The sequence below is a fragment of the Herpailurus yagouaroundi genome, unplaced genomic scaffold, assembly GCF_014898765.1.
Source record: "Herpailurus yagouaroundi ecotype Mexico unplaced genomic scaffold, PumYag 67793, whole genome shotgun sequence".
Classification (NCBI taxonomy): Eukaryota; Metazoa; Chordata; class Mammalia; order Carnivora; family Felidae; genus Herpailurus; species Herpailurus yagouaroundi.
The window spans coordinates 10,787,752-10,815,744 of NW_024420586.1; the positions used below are offsets into that span (position 1 = coordinate 10,787,752).

The 27,993-nt window shown below is 37.0% G+C and overlaps 1 protein-coding gene across 1 annotated transcript in view; it reads right to left on the reverse strand.

Annotated features, from left to right (window-relative positions):
• DMD (dystrophin) overlaps positions 1 to 27,993 on the reverse strand; it is a 2,039,083-nt gene that overhangs the window by 1,402,455 nt on the left and 608,635 nt on the right. The window contains exons 14-16 of the mRNA XM_040468816.1: positions 13,104 to 13,205; positions 12,867 to 12,974; positions 4,717 to 4,896 (exon numbers count right to left, since the gene is read on the reverse strand). Coding sequence (XP_040324750.1) covers positions 4,717 to 4,896; positions 12,867 to 12,974; positions 13,104 to 13,205 — 390 coding nt within the window. The remainder of the gene's footprint in view (positions 1 to 4,716; positions 4,897 to 12,866; positions 12,975 to 13,103; positions 13,206 to 27,993) is intronic.

Sequence of the window (27,993 nt, forward strand, 5' to 3'; positions counted from 1 at the left end):
AGTCAGTCTTCTTTTACAGGATGAGAAGTGTATTTTCATTATCATCTTCCAGCTGACAGTGAGACTGATATAGCAGAGATAGTTGGAAATTCTTCACTAATTACTCCAGAGTTTTATATAAAATTTCAAACAAAGAGAAACATATCACATGCATTTAGAACTGGAAGGATACTGTTATGGAAATCTTCCTACCCCAAACTTCCCTTTTTATAAAGAAGTAATGAGAGATTCCAAAAGTTAACTCAGCTCTTGTCTCTTAAATTTTCAGTGCCTATATCATGTTATCGTAGACAACGAATTTATAACAGTAACTATTACACTGATAGACAAGGGCAATTCTCAAACACCTACTTTAGTTGGAGGTAGGAAAAGAATACAGTTCATTTCCAAAGTTATTTGAGCTGTAACTTGGAAGTTTTCTGATATAACTGTTAACCTAAACAATTAACTAAAATTCAAGATGGTTAGTCTATGAATTCAGGTAGTCCTTGAATAAGATAGAAACCTAAAATAAGTGAAGGATTTTTTTTTTTAATTCTAGGTTTTATAAAACCATTATTTAAATTGGCATCAGTTTGATGAGGCTTAGAGAACTTTCAAGAACCAATGAAAAGGGTTGTCAATGGAAAGGCCTTAGAGTGTTGTGAATTAAAATCATTGGCAAAAAGAAGAGAGGCAAACCAATTCTAACTACATTTTAAGTATCAATAGATCTACAAAACAATGCTTTGAGAGTGGGCACAGTCAGAATGTGCATGTAAAAAATTTTGTGGAGAATAAAAAGAGGGATCTCTAAAAAATGAGAATGAACTAAAAAAAAAAGTAAATAGAGAAATGTTAATCTTAATACTTTTGAATGTGCCATTTGCATTTCTGGTATTCTTAAAAATACTGGCTTATTATGTTCAACCACATTTTACACAATTCATATGTCTGGCAAGAGTTTTAAAACTCCCAGCAGGAGACAAATGTTATAGAATAGATATATACATACATAATGATCACTTACTCCGTTTGGGCATCTGTAACTACAGATACAGAAATAACAGCATAAACATGTACTCTCATGTTCAAGGAGAGGAGAATCCTAGGTATATTCATTTTATCTTTAAGATATTTGTGCTTATAGTTCAGAACATTGCAAAAATGGTCAATAGAAATACAGCAAAATATTCACAAAATGGGAATGAGATGTGTAAATTTGTATGTGTCATAAAATGTCCCTTACTTTTGACAAAGAAGATAATTTACTCTGCTAAAAAAATGACAAAACTAAGGAACTTTTGGACTCGTTTAGATATATTGTTACATTTAAACACCTAATGCCAAGTTTAACTTAAACTACCATAATACATTATAAAGTACATGACTATTATGCCCTTTCCGAGGTATGTATGATTTCAGTTAAATGGGGAAAAAATGTTTCAAATCACTAAAATTATATGTAAGTTTAAAGTATTAACTATAATGAACTTCTGACTATCCTATCCCCTAATTATAATCAAGATAAAAATACATTCATCAGTGTTACAGCATTTAGAAAAAAAAAAAAACGAAATTTCAACAAGCATATTTATAAAAAAAATGGAGAGGACACAGAGGGTCATTTGAGTATTTAAATAAGTCAATCCAGAGTTTATTTGATTTGTTGTCTTTTCTCATCTTAAGCATTCACATGGCAAGGGTTATTATTCTTCCTAACTTTGGGGAACAGAAAGTATTTCTATTTTCTTACGCCACCTTTTTTATCAACTTAAGCGTCCTGAGCTTGTGTCCAGGCATTAGTCAAGCCAGCCCTGACTTTGAAATGCAAGAGAACAGCCTCACAGTTGATTTTTTTCTTCATATTTTGATCTCTTGCCATGTTACGATTTCTTAAGGTCAAAATCCCTCAAAGCTTTGACCTGAATAGCACTCAAACATTCGGGCACACATGTCCTTTAATGTCACCACGATTGGATACCCTCTCACCTCAGTCACAATTCCTATATCCTGCTGGATTTTAACCATTACCAGATTTTCCTCATTCCTTAAACTAATTCTAAAAAGGATTTTTAGAAGACTAAGTATATCATGTCATTAATGGGACTGATTCTCACAACATCTCTACTCCTGCAAACATGCTGGAAAACGTGCATACAAGAGAGCTTTGTTCTTCAAAGTCACAACCTTACCCTCAACATTCTTGGACGTCTTCCCATGTTCTTTCAATCAAGTTCAATTTTACACGCAAGGAAGAAATTCAAGGGCTTTTTTAGTTATAAGATACTAGTTCATGGCTCGCTCTATCTCCCTTTCAATTCCTCTGTCCTCGGGTACCTTCATTTTTATCTTCCTTAGACTCCCAACTCACCTCAGCAGTGATTTGGACTGGGCCTATGATAGTTACTTTGGAGGGGGGGGGGGGGGCGCAATGAACAAAACCAGAAATCGAACTGTAGAAAAGCTGAAGCTTAGTGTTCCAAAAAGCAACCTGCCTAATATAAGTCTATGTATCTGCTTACGATCTGGTATAGTAGTGCATAAATGTTTGAAAATAAAAATTAAAAAAAAACATAGTGAATCACAAAAAGCCCTCCAGACTCACTGAACAGTATGCCCTATATATCAAGAACACCAGTGTTTTTTTTTTTCCTCCAAAATGCTTTCATGTCTGTGACTTTATTTTATTGGCAAATACAGTGGATACATGCTGTACTGTATATTGGACATCATTTTATAAAGAACTGTATGAACCAGAACTAGTGGTTTTTTATTATAGGTTTTGAAAATTTCAAAAACAGGAAGGTGAATAAGTACCATAGGCAGTAGTCTTATAATTTTAGGCCATTAAAAACAAGGTTGCTAAGGTTTTTTACCAACTAGAATAACAAATCAGTAACATTTTGATGATATGCACAACATTTTTTTTAGAAAGTAGGCTCATTCCAAAGAGATAAGTATATTTAAATACTGCAGTCATAGAAAGGTCTCCAATTTCCCCATTTCAGGCAGCACTGTGGAAGTAAACCACAACGTGGGTATTGCTCAATGTGTCACTGTCTTGTTAACTCAGTGTTTAGTAAAAATATGGTCTGCAGACTATCGAAGGCTGCATGCAGATTACTGGTTTACTAAGTGAGATTTTCTGAGCATGCAATCTAGGACTATGCATTTTAATCAGTTTCCCAGGTGATTATTATGCAGACTCAAGTTTAAAAAGCACTAGATATAATACAAGTGAACAAGAATATGACCTACTGTTAACAGTTACATCTCCATAAACGTAACCCTTTAAAGGGATGCATTTCTAAACAGTTTTCTTTATAAGGTAATGCCAATCCTTCTTAACATGGTAACCGACCATTTTGTAGCACCAATAATCTACAGAACCAATGGGCACATATTGGAATGATATCATTGTTGATTTAAAAAGTATCAAATGTTCTCATGTCTCACATATTTATTACATAAATTCCAGTGCTAATGCAAACTAGCCATGGCCAGATCATATATAGTAAGAAGAATTATGACATGGTTATAAAATCACTACTCATTCAAGCAAATGCTAAAAATATATTCACTGGAAAACTCATGGAATTTTTATTAATGTCCAATGACTGCATGGGAAATGATTACAATGTACACTCCTTCAAATTTAAAATTTTAAGTATGAATTTAATTTCAAAAGGAAAGTTCAACTGTGACTGAAAATCGTATACATTGCCTGGTAACATTTTCTTAAATTATATTTCTGGAAGAAATATTTTAAACTTCATCTTTCAACAAACATTTCAAACATTTCATACTTATCAAATGTCAAGTCTCAGGAAAACAAATTCCCTTCACTGTCTCATAACAAAGGAAATGAATGCCTAAAGCTACCGAATGTGGTCATAGCTTTCACAGAGATGTGCTAATGGTGCTTTGAGCTATGGACTACAACCGATTAGCAAAAGTTAGCTTCTATAATGGAAAATAATATGGCATAATGTGTTAAATGCTATTATATATAATGTTAATATTTTGAATGACTACCCACAATTCCACCATCTAATAACATCAGATAACAAAGGTTTCTACTTTAAAATCATCCCATTTCCTTTGAATTACCAAAACTTTTAAAAGTCTTACCAGAAAGCCACATTATGACACTACAAGGGTACACAGATGCTTTCCTAATCCACAGCCTGTGTGTTAGTGTTATGATTTAACTGTTCGTGGCACAAAGAACATGCAATGAACAGATCCTTACTCATCCTAATAAAACAGAGTCTTCAGTAAAATCAAAGGACCTGGGCCTGAGCCGTGCTCCTATCACCAACTTCGCTTGGACAATTCATTTTTCCTCCCTACGTTTCATTTTTCTCACATGTAAAATGTAGGGATCAACTAACAGCACTCAAGGTTCTAGAATCTGTGATTTGGGGTCAGGTTGTGATGACACAGTCCCCAGCACTCGGTCCAATTGCTCTAAGTCACTCAGATCCTCATTCCCACTTAACTGGAAGGAATTACACTCTAAGGCAAGAACTAGTTCAGTCAATTAGCACTCACTCCTTCACCTCTCCCACATTGTCCACTAACAAGACAAGCCATACTTTTTATTCAAATGACTACTTTGCAAGGACTAATCCAGTGATATCCTTTGTAGAGTTATAATACTGTTGCCTTGAATGAGGATTTCAAGAATCTCAAAGATGATTCATTACAGGGTAAGTAATTAGGATCACTAACCTGTGCAGAACTTTTTTCAAGTTTTTGGACTAAATTATCCCAACGCTGGGCAAAGTTGTCCAGCCATGCTTCCATCTTTTGGGCTACCAACGTGTTTTTCAGGGTTGAAAGAAGATCTTGGTTGAGTGAACAGAGTTTGTCCATGGTTTGCTTTTTCTTTTCTAAATCTGTTTTTAAAACCTGTTAAAACAGGAAAGAATACATAATAAGCCTCGTAACATTTTATAAAACAGTATAGTTCAAATTGTTTTTGCATGTATTTTCTCATTTGCATAGATACAAAAAGACTGTATTCATGCCTGCAAAGGAGCAAGAGCCCATAAGAATCTAAGTAGAAGATTATAATCCAAATAATCTCCCAAGAAGCTTGAAGAGAAAGAAAAATAAAAGTCAGATGTAGAAAAACACCTAGTAGAGAAACTTAGGAGCTACTTAGAAATATTTGAGGAACTCACAAGTAAAGAAGTAGTGTTACTCAAAGGGAAGTTTACTTTTAAATTTTTTTAGTATCTGTTATTCAATTAACATTTGGCTATCTGAGTAATTATCTTCTAAAGCGAATTTAAAAGCCCATTAAGTAATAGAACGAAGCAACTGAGTGTGATATAAATCCTTTGGAATCACTTCATATGTTTTCTAAGTACATATGTGTTTTATGGAGTAATTTTGATAACATCCCTATTTTCAAAGTTTTTGTGAGTTATAGAGGGTGACCCACGCCCTTTCGTTGAAATGGAATGAATAAACAAAGTGGCTTATATGAAATCAGTAGATCCGGGCAGCTTATTCTTTCACTTTATCCATTAAGGTCACCCTACACTTTGGGAAATCCAATCTCTGGCTCCCAAACACTAGTTCCGGACTTAGCTTGCCAACAAAGAACAAAAAGAAAGAAGAGGCAATTATTTTATAGCTTCTTTGCTATAATCCCCTCCTTTTCCCCTCCTTTTCGCCACAACAAGTACAATGAACATAAAGTGAACAGTGAGACCTGTCTTTCCAAAACAAATGCAAATTTAAGAATGACTAATATTTCACATGGCAAATAAATGATCATGAAACAGATGTACCAATTGCTAATGAACTGACATGTCATGTACACAGAGAAATTAATATACCACCTCCCATGCAAGGGACACTTTATGTAGCTCATTCTGGCATGCTGCCTGCACTGACGGCTCTGAAGAATGTTCTGGGAGTTCATCCTTTATTCAGAATCTGCTTCACCTTGTGTACTTTATACTGGATTCCTAGTGCATGCCACTTTTAAGGTATAAAAGCTAGTTGTGAAGTTCATTTCTAATTTTCCCTCAACAATTATGGTTTTTTTCACTGTTTTCTCTCAGTTTGAAAGAATGCAATAAATCAAAATGAGTTAAGATTCATAAGATGAATGCATATCAAAATAAAACTTTCACTGTAGTAACTTAGTAATGCATTGGTTTTATATGTTGATTTTGTTTGTTTAATCCACATTAGCTCTCCATTTAATTTAAATGCATTTTGGGCTAGTAATAAAACAATACTTTATCCTACCTGTCTAGAGCTGGGACCCAAATTTGAATTTGTAGATTCCTCCAATCCCTTTATGGCATCCTAATCTTTTTTTTTTTCTTTTAATTTTTGGCATGTATTTGTTTTGTTATAAGCCATTTCAGGTTTTTTTGGGGGGAGGGAAAGGTTATGATAGAATTAAAGGCATGCATTTTAAAATATAAAGATGTAAATACAATCCTCTTTGGCTCTCTCAGGGCCTCAGGAGCTAATTTAAATAGCTGTATGCACAAAGCTAAGGGGTATGCCATTATTTAAGCTAAATATGCAATGATTTGGAAACATTTCAGAACAAGGAACTGAGAGTTATGTCTGAAGAAGAGGAAACAATTTGTGTTGGAAATTCATGGGCAACTTCATAACATGTAAAGAGTTTTTCTTAGATGATCTATAAAACTAATTGGATACCCAAAGAGATTTAGTGGCAAATGACAGTAAGCCTCCTGTGTGAAGATTAAGCCCAATGAAGAAACACTTGGTGAGCATCACAAAAATAAAGGGAAAGGAAGTCAAATCACCATTAAAGAATACCTTTAGGAAAAAATGGATTCAAGGTGAAGTAAAAACATTATTATAATCAAATTGTGGAATTACTGAATTTACATATTTTTACCTAAATCCATACAAGAGCACTGTACTAAACAAAGCTTCTAGCTAGTAAATTTTAAATCTATAGTTTTAAAAATGGTGATGTCAGGTTAGTTTTCAGTTTGTTTCCTTTGTTGGGAGAATATTTCTTTCTCTTTCTTCATGAATTCCCACTACCCAAAGGACTCTCCTACCACACCCAACAGAGGGAGAAGACAAGAAATCCAGGTGCTGCCGGATGCACTGAATCACGGTACTGAAGTACCTTCTCCCATCTATCCTTGGCTATCAACACCTGGATGCTTCCATTTTATGTGTACATATTAAATTACTATTATTTAATTGCTGTTTATTATTAGAGTATAAAAAAAGATGTCTCTCTGCTTATCAAAAACTAATTACAAGTGTTTGAGTGCCAGAGAACCACAGAGTTCTGGAAAACTCAGGAAGAAAAAGGAAGCTCTAGAAAATTTACACATGGCAGAGGTCACCCAGGATTTTAAAAGAAGAAATATATTTTATTTGCAAAGAGGCCAAGCAGTTGGACCTATAACCAAAACAGGCAGGGAGGTACAGTCAATAAACCAGATTAGGCCAGTAGTAAAGAGGAACGAGAGATAGATAAGCTGCCCGAGAAGACAGAACAGACATATTCTATGTGGTCACTAAAAGATGATTTCAAGTGCAAAATGAATGTATCCTTACAAACAGGCCAGGAAATCCCTGGGGGAATCAGAATCACCTAGAAGCCTTTCTAAAATGCAGATTTCTGGGCCCAACTTCTAGGCCCTCTGAGTCAATAGGTCTGGGATGGAACCTAAGAATTTGCATTTCTAACAAGTTCTCAGGTGATGCTGATGCTGCCAGTCTGGGGACCACACTTCTTGAGAACCATCGATTCTACTTGGATTAATTGGTAACAGGAGGTGAGGTTTCAAGTCTTGGTACCAGCACTATCAGCAGGGACCTGCTGAGCCACTGTAAGTACTTCAACCCTGTCGTGTGCTCGCAGCCACTTGAGACTGTCCTCAATTCCACAGTCCGCTGTAGCCCCTGCACACCCTAGGCCTGTTGACCACCATGCTTCCCAGGGTGGTCCTTCCCCGGAAAACACCACAGGTCCTCACGGCAACAGAAAACTCACCCAGGAACCTATTTCTTTTAAATTTGGGCCTTCCTGTGATAGCCTAACTGATTCTGTTTTAGAATCTGCCTAAGGGCCACAGTTTCTTCTCTCCTTTGCTTTTGATTGTTTACATCAAATAAAAAATCAGTTTTGACCGTGAAAAATAATAGATCTACATGGTTTGGATAAAAGCACAGATCAAGAGGAAATGAAAAACTTGACTCCTCATTTCCCACCTCAAATGAAAAGTAGGAGAACATCCCATGGGCTATTAGTGATAATATTTCAAAAACAAATTGCACTGATTATAAATAAAAGAGTTTGAGCACACTGTATCTATACCTAGGTATGTAGTAGGAACTGGTGACAGATGGTACCTGTTTTGGGTCTCAGATTGTGACATATTTTAATGAACATTAAATTCTTATTCACTGCCTGAGTCAGCAGGGGAATTTTACCTCAAATTCTAGACCAGCTGTCAGATTTTGTTAATTGGCTTAAACTATCAAACGGTAAGACTTATACAAAACATATTTTCACTTTGTTCACAAGTAAGGTGACATAATTTGAATTTTAATCATACTGGATAATTACTGAGCATTTTCATGGTCCTGAGGTTAGTCAAGTCTTTTATTCACAAAAATGTCAACATAGTAGTACTTGACTGTTAGAAATCATGGTTCTCGATTACAGTTCTTTTTTTGTTAAGGAACCAAATGATATGAGGAGTTCTGAAATAGCTTAAAAGGGCTGGACCTGAGTCTGCATGTCTTGGTGCTCAATTTGACTCTGCTACTAATGCTCTTTGATAGTTTATGCATGCCGTGTGTGTGTGTGTGTGTGTGTGTGTGTGTGTGTGTGTGTGTGTGTGTGTTGTGTGTGTGTTTTCCCCTGGGCCTCAATATCCTCTTCTGAAATAACCTTGTCTACTTCCTCCTTTTCATACCCAATGCTACTTAGTTCAGTTCCACTAACTGGCCTCCTTACTACCCAAGAGTATTCCAAAAATGCAAATATGAATTGTATCAAGTTCTCAGCAGCTCCTCATCAGCTGTGGAACAAAATTACAAATACATCACTGACATTTTTGCATTCTTTTGATACAAATACAGATCACTTTTCTGAAATTTGTCTTTAGTGGTCAAATGACTCCAGAAAGTATATCTTGTTTGAGGAGTGAATTCTCATCCATAAGAAACTAGCTTGTGATGACAAGCAATATATTTATGAATCAATTTTAAATTAAAAGCCTAAAGATCAGTAACTATGGAGCAAAAATATATGATACAAATCAATATTTGGGAAAATGATACACATTTAACTGGGGAAACATATTTAAGATCAGCTTTAAATAAATGATTTAATTATGTCATACAATATCAATACAGATATAAATCATTTCATTTAGGTAAAATTATAAAATGTTATTTATAACAGACCTTTGTTTTATATTAGAGTTAACATCAAGTTAGCATTTAAGAGAATCGCTCTATCAAAACAACAAGAAGAAATTCTAACTTTGGAATATTTTATTTGAAAAATTAAGCTCTTAATATTACACTGCCCTCTACTACACAGCCAAATAATCAAGTTCACAGTGGAAGAGAAGCTTTAGAGGTCTTTTCTAATCCTCTACGTTTTCACTCAAACTAAAATATCTCATTGAAGCCCTCTGTGATGTTCTTTTATTGCCAAAGTTCCCTTATTTTTCAAAACACACAGGCACTTATAATTAATGCTACTGGTTTGCTTTAATATTTTTTCTAATTTTCCAAATGAAGGTATAGGCCCCTTATGTGAGGATAATCACTTCTTATACTTCGATTTCTCAAAGAATTTAATTTAGACTATTACTTTAGAACCACATACTGTTTAGAACTATACAGAACATTCCTATGTACTTCTCAGTGTTACCTTTTTATTTTAACTGAATTCTTATTCCAGGGATGGTATATTTTTTTCAAAAGTACAATTGTTTTTTGAAAACCACAGTTGCCAATCTGCCTACATCTAATGTAATGAATGTTCGTATTCCTCCAAAATTCATGAAATGAGGGCTGAAGCCTCTACTGTGGTAATATTAGGAGAATGGGCTTTTGGGAGGTAATTGGGTTTAGATGAGGAGAAGAGAGTAGAGCACCACAATGGGATCAGTGCCCTTAGAAGAAGAGGAAGAGGCATCGGATCCTCCTCTAATTCTGCTGCTATGTGAGGATACAGCTAAAAGACGCTAAGAGCCAGGAAAAGGGACCTTACCAGGAACCAAATCTGCTGGCACCATGATCTCATACTTCCAAGCTTCCAGAAATGTGAGAAATAAATGTCTGCCGTGTAAGCCATCTAGTCCGTGATATTTTGTTACAGAAGTCTGAGATGTCTAAGACAGGAATTGGTACCAAGAAGTGGGGTACCACTGTAACAAATACCTACAAATGTGTATACAGCTTTGGAAGTGAGTAATGGGTAGAGGCTGAGAGCGCTCAGGTGCTCTAACCTGCAAGGTGCAGGTTAGAGAAGGTTGAGATTGCTGTGAAATGACTCCTAAAGGCAATTCTGTTGAGGGATCAGAGAAAGAGACCTGGAAAGCATCCTGTTTTTAGAGAATACATAAATTAAAACGGACAAAATATTAGTATAAATATGGATGGCAAAAGTCATTCTGATGAGGTCTTAGATGAAAATGAGGGTGATGTTATTGGCAACTGGAGGAAGGATGATCCTGATTATGAAGTGGCAAACAACTTGGCTGAATCGTGTTCATGTTCCAGCATTTTGTGGAAGGTGGAACTTGTGAGCAATGAAATTGAGTATTTAGCTGAGGAGATATCTAAGCAAAGTGGCATGATTTCTCTTGCCCATGGTAAAATGAGAGAAGAGAGAAATGAATAGAACAAGAGTCATTTGGCATAAAGGCACTAGAATTTAAAGATGTGGCAAATCCTCAGCCTATCCATATTGCAAAGAATGAGAAAATATGTTCAGAAGAGAACACTAAGGGTATGGCTGACTGACCACTTGATAAGATTAGTGTAGGTGGGAACCAGAGACCTCATCAGCCATCTCAACAGAACCCAGGAATAGAGATGGAATTATACCAACAGAAACACTGCCAGCTGAGACTAAAAGCAATGGAGAAAAATAGACAGAATGAAGGAAGGCTGTCTAACATGTGCTATTCCTAAAGAAAAGCAAAGAATAATGTAGGTGATTCCGAGTTAGAAGACATACCACTCCCACCACAGGCCCAGAGAGCAGAGCTAGTGCTTCCTGGGTTTCAAAGAGTGGGTCTACCTCTCCAGTCCACGGGGCAGGATGCCCCTCCCCAGTACCGCAGGAGCAGAGCCACTGGGCAGGGCTGCTGCAGAGGGCCACATGGGTGGTGCCCCGTGGAACTGAACAGACAAGGCTAACTTGTGGAGTCCTGGAGGTGAGGCTGCTTCTCCAGTGGTCCTGGAGGGCAGTGCATCAGTCCAAAGAGGATTATTCTTGAGGCTTAAGATCTAATGGAATTTTCTTTGCTGTGTTTTGGACCTATTTGGAACCTGTCACTCCTTCCTACTTTCCTTTTTCTCATTTTTGGAAGGGGAATGTCTGTCCTCTGCCTGATGCACCAACATATTTTGGGAGTGCTTAACTTGCCTGGTTTCATAGTGTCACAGCTAGGTAGGAAGTCTGCCTCAGGATGAATTGCACCTGGAGTCTTACCACATCTGATTTAGATGATGATGAAACTTTGGAATTTATACTGCAGAGCTGATTCTGGAACCAGTTAAGACTTCTGGAGCTCATAAGATAGAATGAATGCATTGTGCATGTGAAAAAGATATGAATTTGGGGGGGTCTGTGGGTGTGATGTTATAGACTGAATGTTTGTGTCCCCACAAAGTTCAGATGTTGAACCTTACCCTCACACACTTACATAAAATGTGATGGTAGTAAGAGGTGGGGCCTTCGAGAGGTTATTAGGTTTAGATGAGATCATAAGGGTGGAGACCTCATGTTGGAGCTCATGCCCTTATAAGAGGAGGAAATGGGTGAAGGTTGATCAAAAGGTACAAACTTTCAGTGGTAAAATAAATAAGCATGGGGAATGTAATGAGCAGAATGGTGACTACAGTTAATAATAACAACATAATGTGCATCTCAGAGTTGTTAAGAGGATAGATCTTTAAAGTTCTCACCACAAGAAAAAGAATGCACCTGGGTGAGGTGATGGGTGTTAACTAATCATGGCAGTCATTTTTTAATACATACAAACACTGAATCATTATGCTATACATCTGAAAGTAATGTGATATGTCAATTACATCTCAATTTAAAAAATTAATTTAAAAAATATAGGAGATGGGCTAGATGGCCAATAGGTATTAAGGAGGGCACTTGTGATGAGCACAGGGTGTTGTATGTAGTGATCAACCATTGAATTCTACCGCTGAAACCAATATTGCACTGTATGTTAACTAAAATTTAAATTAAAAAAAAATAAACGTGGGAAAGAGACACCAAAAGTTTCCTCTCTTTCTACCATGAGAACACAAGGTAAGAAGGTGCAGTATGCAAATCAGAAAAGGGTCCTCACCAAAAACTAAAGCTGCTGGCAGGTTGATCCTGGACTCCCCAGCTTCCATACGCGTGAGAAATAAATATTTGTTTAAGTCACCCAGTCTATGGTATTTTATTATAGCAGCCCAAGCCATCTAAGATAATATAGCTGTTCCTATTTTAAATAAAATTTACAATATGATATAATTGAACAGACTATGATTTAAGCCACAACAATGAGTATTTATTTGGTTTAAGATCGGAAATAATAAAGAGACCAAATTATGGTGTTACTGTCAACTATTTTTTTTTAAAGTTGTGAACGCTAAAAAATACATACAGCCAGTTTTTGAAGACTTGATAACATTTCACTTTGATCCTTAAAGCCAGTTGTGTGAATCTTGTTCAATGCATCTTCTTTTTCTGAAAGCCATGCACTAAAAAGGCACTGAAAGAAATAAAATAATTCCAAAAAAGAAAATAAATAATTACTAAAGTAGATCATCATATGCTTTTTTTTTCCCGTTGAAAATCTCACCATATCTTTCACTGACACAATTTCCCCCACATGACTCACCTGTTCTTCGGTAAAACGCTGCCATTTCAGGAGGATGTCTTGTAAAAGAACCCAGCGATCTTCTGTCCATCTACAGATGTTTGCCCATCTATCTCCCAGTACCTGGGGGAACAGACAACCCATCACCACATCAGCAGACAATTAACTGTTAACTGAATTTCACTTAAAATTGCATGATTGAGGTGGCTTAGTCTGTTAAGCGTCCAACTCTTGATTTCAACTCAGGTCATGATCTCATGGCTTCTGGCATACAGCCTCCTAATCACTGGGTTCTGCACTGACAACATGGAGCCTGTTTGGAATCCTCTCCATCTCTCTCATTGCCCACCCCCCAACTCATAAGTGCTCCCATCTCTCCCTCTCTAAAATAAATATTTAAAAAATAAAAATACAATAAAATTGCATGAATGATTTGTGACAGTATCTAATTATGAGTCTCCTATGTATACTAGGAGTTTAAGGACACCCTTCGTGATTTGCTTATAATGACATAAGTATCAAGCCTTTCATTTGTCTTTAGATTATTTCATTCACTCTTTCAAATTATATTGAAAAGTAAAGATACTTACAAAAAGTTTGAGGCAGTTATCATACCACTATTTGAAATGTCTCCATGGTAAATGTAAGAGAGCAAAGCCATAAATATAGAATTTAAGAGGATTTTGTATTGATAATATGTGAAATGGGTATCTTTCTCAGGTCTGAAAACATATACCAAAGGATAAAAGTCTGACTACTAAATAGAATACCTAAAGACTCTTCTGGAAAGTAATGCTGTGTAATTAAAATTGCTTAATGTCTTGATTGTAGAAGAAAATTTCAATTTAATTTACTTCCACATGTGGACTTTAAAAATTACCTAGATTATTATTACAAACTATTTAAAATCACTCTGTCTCTAAAGTATTCTAGAGAGAAAATTTTAATATTTGCTGCATACTAACTGCCATATCCCTAGCATGTTACTAATATTTATATACACACACTATTTGAATATATCACATAAACCAACTACCAATGGTATGTATATATGAATATATGTATGTCCATATGTATATATTTGCTGGATGCTGGAGACAAACATCTTTATTAAAGATACTATCAAAATTTTGACAAACATTTCAAAACAGATTTGCAAACAGTGCTTCCCTTTCCAACAGGCAGCGCCGTGAAAAGTCAATACGGTAAGACAACACAACTTGAATCAACATTAGTTCAAAATCCTTGTATTTTTGACCACATAAGTTATGTTCCCACATGATAAAACAAATGATAGCTTAAATCAACATCAACAGGTAAACTCAATGCAATGAAAGTGCGTGCTGTTTGATGAATTCATGGTATGATATGGTTAAATGTATCCACTCCTGTTTATACTCCTGGCTCCCAGGATGAAAAAAACAAACAAAAAAACAAAACAAAAAAACTCTAAATATACATTTCATGCCAATAATAGTTTCTTTGCATATCTCTCTTCAAAAAATACTTTGTAGCAGTGTATAAGCAGGTTACCTTCAAGTTTAACTTTACGACTTTGCCCCCAAACTATAGATCTGTTTCATTTTCTAACAGATTGATTTTGCCCAACATTAATAAAGCTGCCAAGCTGTTGAAACGGAAACGCTTTTGTCTCCTGCAACAGAAGTAGCAATTTGACAGAAAAAGAAATCCCTATGATAACACTCATCAGTTGCTTAACCTGAGGGTTTGACCTACAGAGAGAAGCAGCATTTTTTTTCCTCGATGCACGCTCACATGCACACCACCTCTACACACATGCAGCCTGAGCACACACTTTCAGACACCAGGAGGCACAGTATGCTTCCCAATGCTCTAACCAAGTGGGAAGCAGTGTAGCTAATGATGAACCACACCATGTACACAACTAGCAAACACCTTAAGGCAACCACTGCAATGGGGGGTTAACTTGTAGGGTGGATTTACCGTTCTAGATCAAATCAGTCTGTATGTACATGTGTGTGTGCATACCTATACACATACAAATACTCATACACCTTTCTATTCCTTAACCCTCTGAAACAATATTTTCTTTGCATTCTGTGCAAATTTCTAAATATTCTACCATTTAAGGCAAAGACTTGGTATTAAGAAACAGCAGGAAATGGCTTATGTTTATCTAAAACCTTTTCACCTTGCACATTACTGGTTTTTTTTTTTAAACACGCGTAACTTTGAAGTACACACATTGAATTCTCAATATCTAAAAAAAAACATTTCTAATGATAAACACAAGTTTTTTTTTTTAATTTTTTTTTCAACGTTTATTTATTTTTGGGATAGAGAGAGACAGAGCATGAACGGGGGAGGGGCAGAGAGAGAGGGAGACACAGAATCGGAAACAGGCTCCAGGCTCTGAGCCATCAGCCCAGAGCCCGACGCGGGGCTCGAACTCACGGACCGCGAGATCGTGACCTGGCTGAAGTCGGACGCTTAACCGACTGCGCCACCCAGGCGCCCCTAAACACAAGTTTTTAAGGAGAATAAAAACTCATTTGAAGTAGTGACATTGGATCCACAATATTAAAAAAATATATTTCTATTGACACACATAAACTGGTAGGAGGCAGAAAAAACCGTGTCACAAATGTAGGGAACGAATGTCCAATGGGGAGAAAATCACTCAAGTTTACTAAGAGTGAAACTTTCAGCAAGCAAAGTCTCATTTTTAGAATCTTAGAGCAACTCATTTGGAACTTTAAATACAACCAATCAAAACTGCAGCAACACTCTTCTCAAAGCTAGAACAAACAATCCTAAGTTTTGTATAGAACCACAAAAGACCCCCGAATAGCCAAAGTAATGTTGAAAAAGAAAACCAAAGTGGGAGGCATCACAATCCCAGACTTCAGCCTCTACTACAAAAGTGTAATCATCAAGACAGCATGGTACTGGCATAAACAGACACATAGACCAACGGAATAGAGAGCCCAGAACTGGACCCATCAAATACATGTCTAGCACCATGACTCTGCTTGCTGTGGGTCAAATTCACCTATTAGAGTTTTTTGTTTGTTTGTTTGTTTGTTTGTTTGTTTTGAGGTGAGCCAGCTGGTTATGAAGTTGATTGCATATATATTTTTCTTCATGATAACTGGGACTAGACTGCTTGGTCTTCTGATATTCTTGTAAGACTTCTTCATGAACATTCTGATTGTCTTTTGAGCTCGGATAAAGCTGATTTTGTTGGGCATCCAGTTTCATAAATCTTCTGCCTACAGTCTCCATCCTGGCACACAAGGCCCTGTCTGTGCTCATCAAACTCAGTATTGAAGTCATCCTTGGGTAACTCTGGCATTGCTCAGAGGAGACGACAGCAATAGACTTTACCAAATAATCTAGGAGTGCAATTGTTGAAGAAGGCTCCATAGAGTCAGTACAACCTTTTTTAACTCCTTCATTGGAAACTGGACTGAAGTTGTTCAGCTTGGCAATCCCTTCTTCTCCTTTAAGGTCCTCTTCGTTTTTTCTGTTGTTGCAATGTTGTGTTTCTTAATTGGGCCTTTTTCCTTCTGTTTTTTAGACTTTTTTGGACTTTGTGTGAGACTGAACGGTTTCCTTCCATAGGCTTTGGGCACTTTAGTAGAACTGAACCAGGGGATAATGTTTCCAGAGAAGTTCTAGAAGAGTATTTGTCTTGCCTGTCCTCATATATACTACTGTTTTGACTAAAACTGTTAAAAGGTAGGTCTTGAGTCCCCTGGCCTTCTCGAGTTCTAGGGGAATTAGAGTGAGAATTTAGTTTGAGGAGGATTGGAGACGGGCAGGTGGGTTGAAGGCAGTAGTGAGGGGTAGGGATGGCAGCAGCTGCAGGGGGCGGCAGGGGGCCTGCAGCAGATTTTTCACGGGTGGGATTCAAAGGGCGATTTAACGTTGGAGGCATTCTTTTTGTCAGGTGAGGTCTTTGAGATTTTTTATTCATTAAAGGATCAATGAAATCTGAATCCAAAAGCCATATCTGAGGAGAAGATGCAGCATTGCTACTAGAACATGCAGGAGATTCTGAATGGCTGGTGCTGGCAGCGTTCTGTGATAGATTCAGCTTTCTCCAGAGCACTGACTCTAATGACTGTTTATTTCACTGTATCCAGGTCAGTCTCTTTGACTCTCTTTAAAAACATAATCCTTTACGGTAAACGAGAGGCCCTTAGGATTCAGATTGGCTACCTGTTGCAGAATTGCTCCGAGGCAGTTCCCATCTTGGTGATCGACGCCATCTTTCTGCTCAGGTATCTTGTGGGCCTTCAGTGCCAGCAAGCAAATCACACCGTCCCCATGTGGCCAGTGAGAAACACGGCTGCTGCCCTGTGTCTTTGGAATCATATCTGCAAGTTTCCTGGGGGTTGACCGTTTCCTCTCAGGTACGGTATCTGAAATAGCTTGAGGTGCTTTCTGAATTTACACTCTTTTCCCTACATACGGTCCACCAGGTTTGATAACTTCTGTGCTTTGGCTGTGGGACTCCCCCTCTGCCTCAGGCATTCTTTCTCGTATCATCTGATAGGAGTCATTGGTTGCATATACTGTAATTTTATCTGGCATAAGACCCGGACAACTGAGCTGGGAGACTCCAGAGCTAGAGAAGGTTTGCTGGATACAGTCAAGGCTGCCCTGAGAGTTGTCTTTATCCACATTTGACAAATAGAAAATAAAGCCATACACTTCATTAGGGGGATCATTTTTAGGAATGTTGACAAGCCCTTGGAATACCTGGAACTAAGCTGAAGGTCAAAAGGAATTACTATAAAACCTTGGATTGTGAGTACCTTGTTCTTTGAATGTTCTGCAAGACAGGCAAACATTTCTAAGAAATTTTAACTTGATAAATGACTTATGTCTTGCAATACAAGTGTACATGATGCTGAATGTCACATGAGCACAAGGGAGTCAGTGGCTCTTCTCTCTATCTATCTCCCTCTCTCTCATCCACCCACTGCAGGATTCTGGGTGATCGTCTCCCATGCTTGGATTCTTGGTCTTAGGCCACAGTGTCTGGCGCAATTCAGTGATTTTTCACAATGTTGGAAAGTGCCCAGAAATGGCACTAGTATAGTAGTTTTTGCCACTTCAAAGATCCTCTGGACAGTCCTTTGCTTTTCCAGACAAGAGTAAGCTTAGTAATGTTTTGCTTCATTCTAGGTCATTGGATAGTTTCCTTGTTAAAGGGTCATGAAAAAAAAAAAGATTCTGTTGACCCAATAGATACAAGTGATTCCATTAGTGATAGTGAAAGTTGTCCTACACAGTAACCTTCCTCTCCTTGTCTTCCTCACATCAGCCACGAAGGCTTTCAAAGGTAAGTGCAGGTTAATTTATTTTTCTTTGTATTTTGTATTTTCCCTATTATTTCACATTATATTACAGTATTGTAATCATTTTTATATGAGTATTTTTGTGTGGTGGAGCGAGTCATCTGAGTTTCCATTATTTCTTGCGGAGAAATTCACTTAGATATACAAGTGCTTTGGATTACAAGCATGTTTCCAGAAAGAATTAGTGTCACAAACCAAGGGTTTACTGTAGATTCTTGCGGCTCTGACAGGTCTCCAGCGCCCAGATCGCCATCTCAGTGAGCTTCACATGTAGGAGGGTGATGTTGTCTTACAAGGCAGCCTCTAGCCCTGCCCACCACACCCCTTCCCTGGGCCCTACCCTCCACTGCAGCCGTCACCACAGCTAAGGCCACCCCACGGCTGATGTACTGTCATATATCCAACTACCAATGGTGTTTAGATGAGAAAATGTATGTTCAGATAACAGCTGTGCAAAGGGAATATTTTAAGACAAAAATTAGGCATCATTTATTTTAATTCCATTATGATGCACTTCAGAATCTAAAACTTCAACTTTTTTTTTTACTTCTGTGTAAATAAGAGAATTATTTTCCCACAGCTACCAGATCTTTACAATGAGAAGTAGCTCAAAATAGAGATATATTTTATTTTGTAAAGAATTAGGGCTAGAAAAAAGTGTGTGTAACTCATATTTTTTACAAATGTATTTGGTATCTGAGATAAGTTTCGCCATAATTTCTGGCATATTTGATGCTACGTGTTTAGATTCACGTATCTAGAAGATAATGATATATGATTCAAATAATACATATGCAATGAGCATCGTGAAAAAAAAATCCACCTATTCCTAGGAGGCTTGAAGACCCACCCAATTTTTTCAAAACCACTGACCCTACCATCTTTCCAAAAAGGGAGTCCTGTGCATGAGTAAGGAGTAGGCAATAACATTTTACTACCAGTATGAAAATGATCATGTACTCATATTCAGCATGGTCACAAGTGAGTTTTAGGTGTTTTTCAGTAATGTCAATAAAAATGTTATTGCTTTCAACATAATGTAGCTGATTTTCCTATTTTTTATAGTTTCACTCTCTACTCCTTTTGAATTATGTTAGTTTATGGCAGAAGAAACAGCACTGAAATAATAACGCAAGATACCCAAAGGAAACATGCTGACATAAATCAATGAATTCAACAATATTAGCCATTTAGTTATTACAACCAAGTTTGGTTTTTTTTTTTTTGTTTTTTTTGTTTTTTTTCTGAAACATATTAGAAGTTCTTTAAGTTCCTAGTGCCGATGTCAGGACACATCAGGTAAAATGGTATGTAATATATCTGTTAAAAACATTAGCTCCAGAGAAAATCTTACCCCTTAAAGCCATAAACTACACTATCCACCTGATTTGAGGAAAAAGATATAAAAGGCCAAATTGTGGAATGCTGACTACACCCATTCAAACCCCCTGGAGACGGGAGTGAAGGTGAGGAAAGACACACTCAAACTGAAGTACCTTCTTCATAAATGAAAGAAAACATACTGAGACTTCTAAATAGGTACAGCATCGTCTCTCCAGTGCTACAGGACACATAAAGGTAGTGTCCACTGAAGTAGCATCTTAGGTTTGTAACCTCAGAGATTGACTATTACAATTTATTAATTTTAGTGGACTTCCTATAAAACAAATCTGAATAGGGGTGCCTGGGCAACTCAGTCAGTTGAGTGTCCGATTTTGGCTCAGGCCATCATCACACGGTTCATGAGTTTGAGCCCCATGTTGAGAATGGGATTGGGATTCTCTTTGGGATTCTCTCTCTTCCCCTTTCTCTCTGTGCCACACAACTTGTGCTTTCTCTCTCTCTCTCTCTCTCTCTCTCTCTCTCTCTCTCTCTCTCTCAAATAAGTAAATAAACTTAAAAATAAAACACATCCAAATAAAGACCTCCATATACTAGATTCCTTAAGGTTGTTAACTTTATAGAAATTCCAAAGTATTCTAATGTGGTATACTTTACACTATAGCTTTTTTTCACTATATGAGTCACAAAAACTAATAATAAATATTCTTTTAGATACACAGTAAACTTATTTAAGACAACTATTTTAAGAAGTGCCTTTGGTAATCCAATCATTATAACAGTTAATTTTGGTAATTTACTGAATGCTTATAATTCAGCCAATCCGATATTTAATTTAACTCACAGCTAATGATAGCCTCTAATTCATTCATTCATCCATCATGAATCCATTTAAACAACAAATATTTATCGAACACATGGTGTATGTCAAAAATGAACAGAATAAAGAAGTTATGGGCTCAACTGTGTCTCATTTTTATTTTTGCATCTATACTTTATTTAGATACATTTATATCTTAAAGAGAGAAGAGGTTAACGAAAAAATGCATTATAGTTTCAGTGAGTTAAGAATACAGCTATTCCGGGACGACTGATTGGCTCAGTCAGTTAAGTGTCCAACTCTTGATTTTGGCTCAGGTCATGATGTCATGGTTTGTGAATTCAAGCCTTGCGTTGGGCTTTCCACTGACAGCATGAATCCTGCCTGGGATTCTCTCTCCCTCTCCATCTCCCTCTCCCTCTCTTCTCTTTCTTTCTCTCACCCTTCCCAAATCGTATGTGTGCTCACTCACTTTCTCAAAACCAATAAATAAACTTTAAAATGCATAGCTATTTCCCTATGATTCTACACATAGCACATAGGTCTACAAAGACTTATATCTTAATGAAAGAAGATGTTAGATGAAGGATGCATAACATGAATTATAGTCTCAATGAGTTCAGCACAGAACTATTCCGATATACATCTACACTTATATTTTGAAACATTTATAACTTTTTTTAAGTTTTTATTTAAATTCCAGTTAGTTAACATACAGTGAAATATTAGTTTCAGGTGTAGAACTTACTGATTTAACACTTACATACAGCACCCGGTGCTCATCACAAGTGCCCTCCTTAATCCCCCTCACCTATTTCACCCATTCCCCCTCTGGTAACAATCAGTTTGTTCTTTATAAGTTCGTTTCTTAGGTTGCCTCTCTTCTTTTCCCCTATGACTGTCTTGTTTCTTAAATTCTCCTCATGAGTGAAGCCATATGGTATTTGTCTTTGTCTAACTGACCTATATCACTTAACAAAATACTGTCTAGTTCCATCCCTGTCATTGTAAATGGCAACACTTCATTCTTTTTGATGGCTGAGTAATATTCCATTGTGTGTATATGCCACATCTTCTTTATCCATTTATCAATCGATGGATATTTGAACCGCTTCCTTAAAATTCATACGTTGAAGTTCTATCCCCCTCTACTACAGAATGTGACTGTATTAGCAGACAAGGCCTTTATAGATAGGACCTTTACATAGGGATTTTCATTTGAAATGGGGCTGTTATGGTGGTATCTAATTCAATCCAACAGGTGTCCTTATAAAGAGAGGAAATCTGGACACAAGGAAAGACACAAGAGACACGTGAGCACACAGGAGACCATGTGAAGACACAGTGAGAAGATGGACATCCACAAGCCAAGGAGAAAGGCCCCAGATGGAACCAAACCTGCCAATACCTTGATCTTGGACTTCAAGCCTCCAGAACTGTGACAAAATAAATTTCTGTGGTCTAGGCCACTCAGACTTTGGTATTTTGTTAGAGCAGACCACACAAGCTAATACAAAAGACATATTTAAGAGAGACTGATTCCATGGCATTACAAAATATCTCATAAAAGTGAAGTTGTAGAAAGTAAAGATGTATTTATTACAGTGGGGAATTTTTATTTTTATTTTTTTAATATGAAATTTATTCTCTAATTGGTTTCCATACAATACCCAGTGCTCATCCCAACAGGTGCCCTCCTCAATGCCCATCACCCACTTTCCCCTCCCTCCATCAACCCTCAGTTTAGTCTCAGTTTTTAAGAGTCTCTTATGGTTTGGCTCCTCCCTCTCTGTTTGTAACTTTTTCCCCCTTCCCCTCCCCCATGGTCTTCTGTTAAGTTTCTCAGGATCCACATAAGAGTGAAACCATATGGTATCTGTCTTTCTCTGTATGACTTATTTCACTTAGCCTAACACTCTACACTTGCATCCACGTTGCTACAAAAGGCCAGATTTCATTCTTTCTCATTGCCCAGTAGTGTTCCATTGTATATATAAACCACAACTTCTTTACCCATTCATCAGTTGATGGACATTTAGGCTCTTTCCATAATTTGGCTATTGTTGAAAGTGCTGCTATAAACATTGGGGTACAAGTGCCCCTATGCATCAGGACTCCTGTATCCCTTGGGTAAATTCCTAGCAGTGCTATTGTTGGGTCATAGGATAGATCTATTTTTAATTTTTTGAGGAACCTCCACACTGTTTTCCAGAGTGGCCGTGCATTACAGTGGCAAAATTTTAGAAAACACATTTCAATTACTAGAATAAAATCATTTAAAATCATTTAAATAGAGGAGATTTTTAATAATTTATTGTGATTCAACTTCCCAAATACATAAATGCTATCACTTTAGAGTTTTGTGTTTTATATGAGGAAAGACACAAATATCTAGACACCTATCTATGGTCTAGATACATGTCTAGATACGTAGACCTAAGTGTTATGTCAGTCAACTGCTTGTATTACTTCTCAAATTAAAAAAAAATATTAACACTTCATTTTCAGGTAATAATTCTGGCAATTCGTTAAGAGTTTGGTATTATTACCCCCTACTCCCCCCAAAAATCAAGTGACTTTCAGAAAATTCATGGCTAAATCATTTCATCTGTCTCAAAAAATTATGATATCAACCCCTTAAAGAATTGCCACAAATATTAAACGAGATTATGTACTGGAAAGCAGTTTTAATTGGAATTGAGTTATATGAGTGTTCATAGTTATTTACATTTTGTTTGATCATCGTATTTATATAAAATCTTCTAAGAACTAGCAAGGGTCATCTATTTTACTCTACTCACTGTAGAAAGGTAGTTATTAAATCTTTTTAAGTAGTTGTCTAGATTTCAAGTATAGTCTTCTTTAAATATTTCCAACACAAGAGAGTATACATAACCTTTATTTATTTATTTAAAAAAAATTTTTTTTTCAACGTTTTTATTTATTTTTGGGACAGAGACAGAGCATGAACGGGGGAGGGGCAGAGAGAGAGGGAGACACAGAATCGGAAACAGGCTCCAGGCTCCGAGCCATCAGCCCAGAGCCCGACGCGGGGCTCGAACTCACGGACCGCGAGATCGTGACCTGGCTGAAGTCGGACGCTTAACCGACTGCGCCACCCAGGCGCCCCTACATAACCTTTATTAACACATTCCACTGCTTAAACCTATCTTACTCTCAGAAAACCATCAATGAACTGACTCTAAGTCACTTCTGTTGTAATGTGGGCATGAAGCTTTTTACTCACCTCAGTAAAATTAGATAAGTGAATTAGAAATTGCTTGCTCGTAGGCTGGACATGTTTGCCCACAGGTAGATTTTTGTAATGCCATATGCGCAAATATAAATGGATGTACACTGTGCTTCACTTTATGAATTTATCTGGTTATTACTTGGAAATATTGGCCCTGATTTGAGTTACAAAGACTAGAGCTAAGCAATTCAAAGATTATCAGTCAGCTCTATAATCAGTCAAAGATGCTGCTTCTTATCAGTGCCTAAAGGGACGTAACCAAATTGTTACACAAGTCTCAAAGATTGGATCGAATGAGGCTGACAGAAAGCTAAATAATTTTTTTAAAGAATCATTCCATTAGGATTAGAAGCCTCTTCTCTAGAGAAAAAAGAAAAGGTCTGAGTTTCCATTTAAAAAAAAATGAATCTTTCAAGCTGTTAGAAATAATGCATCTTTTTGTGAAGCTAGGTAAACATTATGCACACAAGTGAAAATGAATTATAACATCTCATAAAGTGATACGAAGAAATTAATTTTTATTTACGTTCTCATTTTGTCTTGGCAGTGAGAGAAGCCAAAGGTCAGTTCACTTGCTCTAACACACTTTTGTGGGCTAAATCACAACTCCATTATCCTCTATGCTTAGATCTACAATTGGGAAACTTTCTCCCTCCCATTCAGTTTACATCCCATATTTTTAGACCTACCAAGGACACTTCTCATTTGGGTTCCTTTGTTTGGGTGAGTTGCTTTTTAGAAGCAGAAGTGCAAAGTGACCATCAGAGAAACATTTGGATAAAGGCAACTGAGGAAAATCTGATAAGCCTGGAAGGTAAAAATTAAGTGCCTTGACCTTTGAATTTATTGAGGCCAGTGATAGAATGGGAGAGCTAAACTGTGCCCATCAAGATTGGCATTACAGGACAAACTGTTCACATGAGTATGCCCACTAAGAAAGAAACAATTATGTGCCATCAACCACACAACATAGCAGCAACTAGGATTTATAAGAAAGGGAGACAGCAAGCAGCCCATCTCATTTAGTTTAAGACCCTGGAATATACTGTCCCGCTGAACAAATTTTATGCATAATGTGCCTTCTGATAAATAACATGACTTGATTTTTCTTTCCTAGCTTATAAACAACTATAGAGTTAAAAAGGATAAGCAACTTCACCTTAATGATGATGAAATGGAAATAACATCCAATACCTTAATGAAAGAAATAAAATAACACCCATTATGAGGCTAGAAATGGGGCAGAGTATTACCGACTAGTGTTTTGCCAATTCTAGGATTCTCTTCTCAATGTTACATGTTTTTCCAAACTGTGAACCAAAGCAGTATATTATAAAATGGCATGCCTTATATCCTCACTGTCTAACATATGTCCCAAGGTGGAAAAACGTGTCCTGATATATTGGGAAACACATACGATAAGTTTCTCTGAGAATATCATTCCTACTTATATTTAAATGGTCCTGTAGGATTGTTGACTGAAAAGGAACTTGTGACTGCCACTTCTCAGTGTGCAGTTTAAAGGTGAGAACTGGACACTGAGATGAGTTCTGGTCACCTGTGACAAGGTGATTAGTACTGGAGGGTATTATGCTAAGCGAAATAAGTCAGTCAAAGATAGACATAGATATCATATGACTTCACTCATACGTGGAATTTTAGAAACTTAACAGATGATCCTTGGGGAAAGGAAGGGAAAAAAAAGGTAACAACAGAGAGAGAGGCAAACCATACATGACTCTTAAATGCAGAGAACAAGCTGAGGGTTGCTGGAGGGGAGGTGGTTGAGGTGATGGGTTTAGTGGGTGATGGGCATTAAGGAAGGCACTCTTAGGGATGAGCACTGGGTGTCAAATGTAAGAGATGAATCACTGAGTTTTACTCCTGAAACCAAGGCTACAATGTATGTTGACTAACTTGAGAATTTAAAAAAAAGTGGGGGAGGGGAACCAGACACTGAGATGAGTTAAGTAACTTGCCTAAGGCCACAGAAGCCACAGGATTGAGTTTCTGGGATCAGACCTCAGATCCATCTGGCTACAAGCCCGTGTTCTTTCACGATGTCATTTACTCAGTGGAACATGCAACATTCAATATGCCTTGTAATGTGTGCTACATAACCTAGTGAGATGTACACATGCAGAATGCTTTTTGAGTCTTTTCATATTTAGTTTTAACAGAAGTTTTACTAGACTTAAGTATACATTTTATCTAACCCACTTAACAAGGATTTGAAGCCTAACATTATAATTTCATCTGAAAACATTTGTGACATTTTAACTCCCTCTTTGCTTAAGATATTTTTAGAAAATCAGAAAATACTCACACTCCCCGATCAAGAACATGTGCTCTTTTGCAAGGACTTATTTTTCAAAGGTAAATATGACTGTCTGACTCGTTAATGAAATTTTGTCTTGGTGATTATGCTAAAAACATAGTGAGATTTTTAACTTGAAGAAGCATGTTCCCCTGTGCCATTACAGTCAGTTCCATATATTATTTATTTTTATGAGTTTATAAAGTACTAATGAATAAATCTGGAAAGGCCCTGTTGTTGATGCTGTTATTATTTGCAGGCTATTATTTAATGTTCTGTGGCAGCTTAATAAACTCTGCTCTCTCGCTCCCACCAGTCTATTCAGCTGGGATACCAGAAAATAAGGAGCGGGAGTCCTAAGGAGCATTCCAGCATCCTTTCCAGTATTCATCACACTCCTGCGCATTCTTTGGTAGTTTAAGATTTTACTGTTGCTTATTGTTTTGGACCTCACAGGCTCTGAACTTCTTAAAGTGGGGCGCTCCTTACCTTTGTGCTTAGTGTCTTAAGGGGTTATTATGTGAATTTCACATCGTATAGAAATGTCTGAAAGCTTAGTACCACCACTAGAGTTATCAATATGGGGACATTTTAGGCTTAAAAAGTCTTAGAAACTTTTTTGCCTTCTTCTTCATTAAAGACCTACCTTCCAGTCATTTATAGCAACAACAGAGCTACCTATGGTAAATTTGAAGAGGCAGAGAAAGATAGAATTACATGTGAAGTCCTATCTTCTCCACCTCAAATTCTAGATCTTTCATACTTACAATGGGCATCAGTATTAGAGCATTATCTGTGAATTGGGGACAGATCACTAGGCATGAAGTACAGATTGCCTAAAGTCTTGTCCCAATTCTACTGTTACCCAAATAGGTATCACCTCTCAGCAAACAATCTTGTTATGGTTTAGATTTCCCACTAGTGAAATGGAGATAATAGCAACTGCCCTGGTACCTTCCTAGCCAGGTCACAGCTAGGGTCAGATAGGTCAACAAAGGTGAGAATGCTCTGACAACTGTGATAAATTATAGATATGCTTGTGATCGGGAAACATTTAGAGTGTCGTTGATGGAAAATCAGCTTTTGCTTCCAGATGTGATAAGTTTACAGCATAATATAATTTTAATACAGAATACAGCAAAACATTTCAGCATGTCACTAAAACTATTAGTTTTTCATATTTTATCTATGGCTTATTAAGGTTTATATTTTATACAAGAGTTGAAAATCTTTTTCTTTAAAATTTTAAACCAAGAGCATAAGGTTTATATTTTATACAAGACTTGAAAATCTTTCCCTTTAAAATTTTAAACCAAGAGCATAATCTATCATGTGTCTTATTTGTAATCAAGTGAGGGAAAAACAGATAGCCTTCTATGCTTCATTCTAACTTTAGGCATGGAAATACAACATCTATAAGAAATCACAAATTTGGGGCACCTGCGCGGCTCAGTTGGTTAAAAATCTGGCTTCGGCTCAGGTCAAGATATCAGGGTTCGTGGGTTCGAGTCCCACATCAGGCTATGTGCTAAGGGCTCAGAGACTGAAGCCTGCTTCAGATTCTGTGTCTCCCTCTCTCTCTGCCCCTCCCCTGCTCATGCTGTCTCTCTCCCAAAAGTGAATAAATGTTTAAAAAATTTTTTTAAAGAAATCACAAATTCTAATGTATACATATAATCAAACGTACAAAATAATCTAGTTGTAAGAGAATGGGCAATAATGGGGACTGTAGCTAAATGGAGAGCTCCTGCTAAAGGTGCCAGAGCTATTTGATTCCTACTGAGGTTAATAGTCAGGAAAACATGCAAATATCACCAGGTCACTTGCTT